The 6778-nt window shown below is 41.8% G+C and overlaps 1 protein-coding gene across 1 annotated transcript; it reads right to left on the bottom strand.

Annotated features, from left to right (window-relative positions):
* Positions 1 to 4093: 4093 nt before the first annotated feature.
* MELLADRAFT_65423 (uncharacterized protein) lies at positions 4094 to 5119 on the bottom strand (the record flags this gene model as incomplete). Its single annotated transcript, XM_007412969.1, has 3 exons — positions 4094 to 4539; positions 4877 to 4952; positions 5033 to 5119. 3 exons carry the CDS (start codon positions 5117 to 5119, stop codon positions 4094 to 4096), a joined length of 609 nt encoding a protein of 202 aa, XP_007413031.1.
* Between the last annotated feature and the right edge of the window lie 1659 nt (positions 5120 to 6778).

Genomic DNA, 6778 nt, shown 5'->3' with positions numbered 1-6778 from the left:
TTTTTCTCAACCTACCATCACAGTGGCTTCCGTAACTGACTTCCTTTTTGCCAGCCTGTTGAAGTTCTACGTGGATACAAATGTAAATGGTGTACGTAGACCTTCACACACTGTATAGACGCAACCAGCAACCTCTATGGCCATCAAGACGGCGGGAAGAATTGAGGTCCTTGTGAGGGCTGTGCTAATGCAATGAAACAGAAAGATCATGGACTCCCACCAACCTATCAAGAGCGCCAGAAGGCCTGCAAGGCTGCAACAAAGTCATCAGCCACAAATTCATCAGCGGAATTGATGAAATCTTTCATGAACCAACCACCATTCAGTGTTGATATCCTGAATGTGCTGTTGGGCATCTGGGTCTTGTGTCATGCCCTGCCATGGGTCCGATTTCAAGATCCGACCCTCCAAGCAGCATTTCACCTCACTCACCTTCTGCTAATATCAGGAGCTCAACTTGGGCCACCATGACTGCAAAGGATTTATATTTCTGAATGTATGATCTGCTATTGAGAAAGACCAAAGTTAGTCATATTTTGTTTTTCTTTGGAACAAAAAAACTAATCATGGTTTTGATTTGATCAACACAGAATAACCAAAGCAAGATATGCCTGATCCACGATGGATGGACCACAAAGGGAAACTGTTTAGCTTTGATCAGTGTTACAGCAACATGGATCGATTCTAAGTCAAAGTTTCAATCCAGCCATCTAACTCTGAAGTTGGTAACGTGGCACCACTGTGGTGTGCTGCTCGCCAGGCCTGTTGGGAAGTTCCTGATAAAACATGGACTTCACAAGAAAGTACGTTCAAATCTTATAACTTCTATCTATCATCAAATTCTGACCATTGTCCAATAGGTATTGGCACGGACTACGGACTCAAGTGCCAAGAACAGAACAATAGCTGATGAACTGGAGAAGATGTTCAAGAACTTGGACAATTCAGTCTATTGTGATTCTTCCTCAAATTATGTTAGATGCTATTGTCATAAACTTGCACTGCTTGTCAAGCACGGTCTCAAGACAATGAACATCTCAGTGGGTCGCATAAAACCAACAACTTGACCAGGGGCAACCATTCCAATACCCACCTTGGTGCTCAATACCGGTGAAGATGACGTTGAAGTTCAGTTGTCTGATTCTTCTGATGAAGATGATGCTGGTTTAGTACCAACATCTAACAATATTGATTGTGAAGATGGTGACCCAAGTGACACAACCGAGCTAGTGAAGTGTGCTTTATTAAAGGTCAGTATGTCAATAAGGTCTTCAATCTTGGTGTGCTAGCAGCTTACTTCATCAAATTCACTCTAGTGTGATAAGGTCATATCTTTGATCTGTTTGAATTCCTTGGGCCCGAAATGGTTCAATACACATGCAAAAAAACAAGGGCTTAAAAGCATCATCCATGGATGGGGAGTAAGGTGGAATGCAAAGGCCAATAGCCAAAGGCGTGCGGCGGCTGGACATGAGGTAAGACTTCACTTAATGATTGTTTGGTGTGTATAGCTCTGACGTTTGTTGTATTTGAATATTATCAATGGAATGCCGCACACAGACTCAAAGACTAATTGTTTCTTCCAAGGTTCAAGTATCTTGGAGGAAGAATGGGATGCAGTGCAATCCGTGAACAAAGTGCTTGAGGTGTGTACTTTTATGTTTTGTATCTCTTTTTGTTGATAGAACTTTTTCAATTGAAGAATGTTTGACCCAGGTATTTGAGCGTGCTACTAAACAAATGGAAGGTGACTTTGCTTTGGGTTGCAAAGTCTTGTCCAATTTTGCAAGGTACAGTCTGAATTGCGGGTACTACAGCCAAGCAGTGCCTATCCCAGCCTGGACACAATGATCACCACAATGGTCAAGTATATCAAACGGTACACAAATGAGGTGGCAAAAACGGAGGCTGTCCAGATGGCAAAAATCCTTAAACCTCAACACAGATTGAATTATATCGACAAGTTCTATCCCAATGTGGCTATTCAGGCAAAGATCTCTCTGGACTCAATATTCTCTCAGTATTCTGAAAACTTTCCAGAACCACGTGCACCTTCAGTTGAAATCATCTCAACAAATCAACCTGAGAGTGAGGACAAGGAGGATAACTTGTTTCCAGCTGCGCCGGCGACTGAAACTGTTCAGGATGGCCAGGTGGAACTGAAATGTTACCTTGAGGGTGCCCATCCAATTGGCAAAGGAACCAGTGCGCTTAACTGGTGGACAGTTAGTGGATGTTTTGCCTTAACTTTCTCCTATGCTCTTTACTGATATTACATTTGTTGATGTAGAGTAATGAAAATAGTTTCCCAATCTTAGCCACCATGGCTTGAGATTACTTATCTTTACCAGGTACCTTGTGCGCGGTTGAGCATACCTTCTCATCGGCAGCTGACATCACAGTTTCAAGTAGAGGCTCCATCAAGCCTTAAATAGCTTCACAGTCTGTTGCTTGCTGAGAATGGCTAAAGAACAAAGCAGTTCCTTCTGGTGAGTTTCAGGAAGCAGTGACTTATTTATTAGAACATGAATTGTGTGAGGGAAAAAAGAAGAGCAAGGAGATTTGAATCATTCTGCATGTTTCCTTTTCCCTCTTCTGTTTCCTTCATTGATTTAATGATTCATATAATTTTAATGTTTGTTGCTCTCATCAACATGTTTTGCTTCTTTTTTCCTATCAATTTAGTTTATAATTACACCTATTTCAATACAGTTTGTCTTTCTTTTTACTCTACAATTAATTTAATTCAAACCTGCGACTTCTTTAATTTTTTGATTGTAGTCACCGTAGACTGTGGTTGCTGCAGTGACTACGGTCTGGTGCACTACAGGTTGACCTCACCGTAGTGCAGGATTGACCAGATAATTATATTGACTCCACTACGGTTACAGTGAGGTTTTACAGCTTGACCGTACAGTACCAACACCAAGACTGTTTTCCACTGTGCTACAGTTTGATTTGCGTGTTGAGTGAAGTTTGCAGACTTCTAAAGTAGTTTGGGAATAATATCAAGAGGATAATCAGCTTTTATTTTGTTATCTGACTGTAATCACACCACAAAGTGTTGAGAAATAATTAAAATAGGTGCTTTTCACTCTAATCAATTGCTTTCTAAGGCTACCTTTGCTTTGAACTTGTGATTTTTGTTCTCCTAAAACTGTTAAAGACACTTTTGTCTTGAACTTATCAGTAATCAATTCAACAGAGTTTCTTTTATGATTGTCTTGTTTTAGAAGGGCAATCTTTAGACAGCTTTGGCTATTTATTGTATTAGTAGATTATCCCCTTCAAGCTTTGTATAGCCCTTGGTGGGTTATGAGTTCTACCTTCTTTTTACGCTTGCACCCTAAATCCTTCTGTACCTCACGTCTTCCATGTACTGCAACTTGCACAACTGGAATCTGTGCACATCATCTCCCTCAATGATCAACTAACCCCTATCACACATCCTCAATTAGGCCACAAGTCATACTGTAGGGAAACACAGCTGTATATGTTTCAAATTTCATACCTCAAAGGCTTCCCTAAACAATCTGTGCAACCCTCTGTACAATACAAATTTAAAGTATGGCTGTGGATGCTCTAATTGCACTATTTTGAGTACACTTCAATGTGAATTATGTGTGAGGCAGAATGAAGGGGTGGTCACCAGAAGACCCCCAAAGATACTTCAATGATTTACCATTTTGCCTTCCACAAAATTTGAGGCAAAAATTCTATGCTTTTGCTAAGTCAAAGAGTCACATACACCGTCGTTGTGAAAATTTCCAGATTTAATTTAGGTATTCATGTTGACTCCTTTTTGGATCTTGAGTCGGAAAATTGCGCCTGGAGGTCCATGAAGATGTATAAACATAAGTCATGAACGGTATTGGAGAATATTCATTGCCAAACCAGGCTTAGTAACATTAGGGGGTTTCAAGCAAAATAGATATTTTTGACACTGAATAAGCAAAGGTGATAGTTTAGTATTGATATGGATCTCTAAGCAATAGATATTTGAAGGAAAGTCAAACAAGGCTTACATTACAACAAAATTAAGATGGCTGATGATTTGAAACTGAAGTGAATTGGATGTCAGAGTGTACCTCTATCATACAAGAATGGTGGCACAGCCAAGATAGTTGGTGGTGACCCCATCATGAATGGTGATACTCCGGTCAACTATACTTGTCTTGCCTTTAACAGGAAAAAGTGACAGAGTGTGATCAATAAAAGACTGTCTGTTTGTCTTGACTCCTTTGAGTGGTCTATGATCTTTTGAAAAGTCTATGAGTTTTGGTCCTAAACCTGAACAATCTTTGGTTGCTGGTTTCTCATGAATGTGATAGTTGATATCCTCTTTGGCCTTGAATTTTTGGTCCAACCCTTCAACAACAAAGTCAACACTGACGCCTGCGTTATTGGAGAGTTGTACAAATCTGAAATAGCCTTCGATCTTCAATCCGTTCAGACCAGTTATGATGCCCCCTGCCAGTGTTTTGGCCTCTGTCTTTGATTTGTGGTCATCATGATGGGGCTTGGCCGGAAGAGGTATTGCTGTTACAGACAAGCACAATGTCAAAACAAGGAGTAGAAAGGAGGAAGTGAAAACCAGTCTCATGATTCAGATTTTGTGTCGGAATACCAAAGCTCTCGTAACTAACTTTTAAGAGATGAGAAAATTGACAGTATGGATAAAGGGGATACTGATCCTGATTGGTGATGTGACTGTGTAAGATCAATGGACGAAGTGAGGTGGTGGAAGTTCAAAAACTTGGAAATAGGTCTTCATTTAAGTGGCATAGCATCTTGTTAAAAAGAATAGTCACCCTCGAAGATACAATTGCGCTATTAATGCCCAGAAAGATAGATCATCGCCATGGTGTTTACACACCAAACGCTGCAAATGCCGATTCGGTTGAGCCATTTTTGAACCCTGGTTGATGCCGATCCTTACCGATCTCCGTCACCTAAAGTACATAGTACATAGCGGTCTCCGAAGACGAATGATGTGGCTCGGCGACGGTGGGCACCTCACTGGATTACGTACCGGGAGTTGGTTCTCGTCGAGCACTTTGAATCCTGTCACGGAGATCGCATATGTTGCCGAGTTCGTCGCCCAAGAAGTTGTCGCCATGTACCCTCCTAGTCACCCCCAAAGCCTTCAAAATTGTCTCCGATTGCTTCGAGACAGCAAGGATCTATGTAACCCGGCTGACTTGATGATTCTTCAAAGCCACAAAGTTCCTTGGATGAATATGACGTATGTACCTCGTCGACTGCCACTCATCTGGGGGTTCGAGCAATCCATAGACCAAAGTTGTCACTCGCTCCTTGCAAGAAGTTTAGGTAATAACGGTTGCAGACATCATGCACAAAAAGAACCTGCCTTAAAAGGCTCTTCTGCTCCTTGGGAACACCAAGGGTTTTTTTGATGATTTCATGGACATACTCACAACATGAGTATTTTTTGGGCCAATCCTTCTGCCTTTTTTGTTAGGGGGCTACTAAAAAGCGCCCGCAAATGAAACCTGAGACCGCCCGCTTTTAGAATCCGGTGGCTACTAAGATTGTTGGACTGAACTGTGTGATTGTTGGAATCCAATGAAACCGGGCGGTCTTGAAAGTTATCGAGAAGCCCTCAAAACCTCCCGCTACACACATCTCATCCACCATATTGATTGTTAACTTCAACTGGATTGTTAAGCTCTGCTCAAAAGACACTCAAGGCTCTGAGCTGTTGTGACCATTCAAACAGTTTAATGGGGTTTGATCCCTCACTTGGTCTGGTCAAAGTTTCAAGACTTGCCAAATGAAGAGACTGGCAGACATACGGGCAATTCTAGCTTCATCGAGTCGGAATCTAGGAGGAGGGTGTAAAAGCCTTTTGTTTTGTACTCAGGATCCCTTCCTAACATCAGCCCCACCAGCGAGCCCTATAAATATTGTATGAACTCTAGAGTCTGGTTGCACACAAGTAGATCTCTGGGAGAAGCTCGGCAACTCGGGTGGCAACTTGCTATCCAGGTTGTGAGATGTGTGTACCGGGAGGTTTTGAGGGCTTCTCGATAACTTTCAAGACCGCCCGGTTCTGTTTGATTGGATTCCAACGATCACACAGATCAGGACCTCGGGACTGTACCACAGTTCAGTCCAACAATCTTAGTAACCACCGGATTCTAAAAGCGGGCGGTCTCAGGTTTTATTTGCGGGCGCTTTTTAGTAGCCCCCTTTTGTTATTGTATGTACATTAATCACCCTTTGTTAGCTAACTTAGCTAAGTTCCACAGTCAGATACTTAATCCTCGCATGAGCAGAGATGTATGGGCTAATTAGATAGCAAACATTCTTGTTATAAAAATAAGTCGAATCTTGACCAACATGACTTCAATTTTCAATTCACGGTGATTCAATTCATGGTTTGTATTGAATCATTAATCATCTCCTAACAAGATGATGTCGACAGTGCATTATTTTTTATCTTTGAGATTTAGGTCGAATGGTGATACTTGACCAGAGAAAAGATCTGGGTATGTGCTGTTTTTAGGGAAGCTTCGCAGATTCCTTGAACAGCACTTGAAGATTTGCCATCATATCTGTTTATTTCCCTCTCTGCTCTGCCCTCACTAGTCCAAGACGTGTTCTTGCCGAGGTGTGCCGAGCGATGACGAGATCATGGGTGCTCAAATCAAAACATCCGGGAGGTTATGATTTTCGACTGGGCGGGTCTTCTGATCTCGGTCTTAATTTACATCATCAAGACAGGATCCTGGAGAGCACTGAGGGAATGTGTTTT

Source organism: Melampsora larici-populina (assembly GCF_000204055.1).
Source record: "Melampsora larici-populina 98AG31 unplaced genomic scaffold MELLAscaffold_34, whole genome shotgun sequence".
In the NCBI taxonomy this organism is placed as follows: domain Eukaryota; kingdom Fungi; phylum Basidiomycota; class Pucciniomycetes; order Pucciniales; family Melampsoraceae; genus Melampsora; species Melampsora laricis-populina.
The sequence above is the reverse complement of the archived record's forward strand: the minus strand, read 5'-3'. Positions and strand labels throughout refer to the sequence as shown.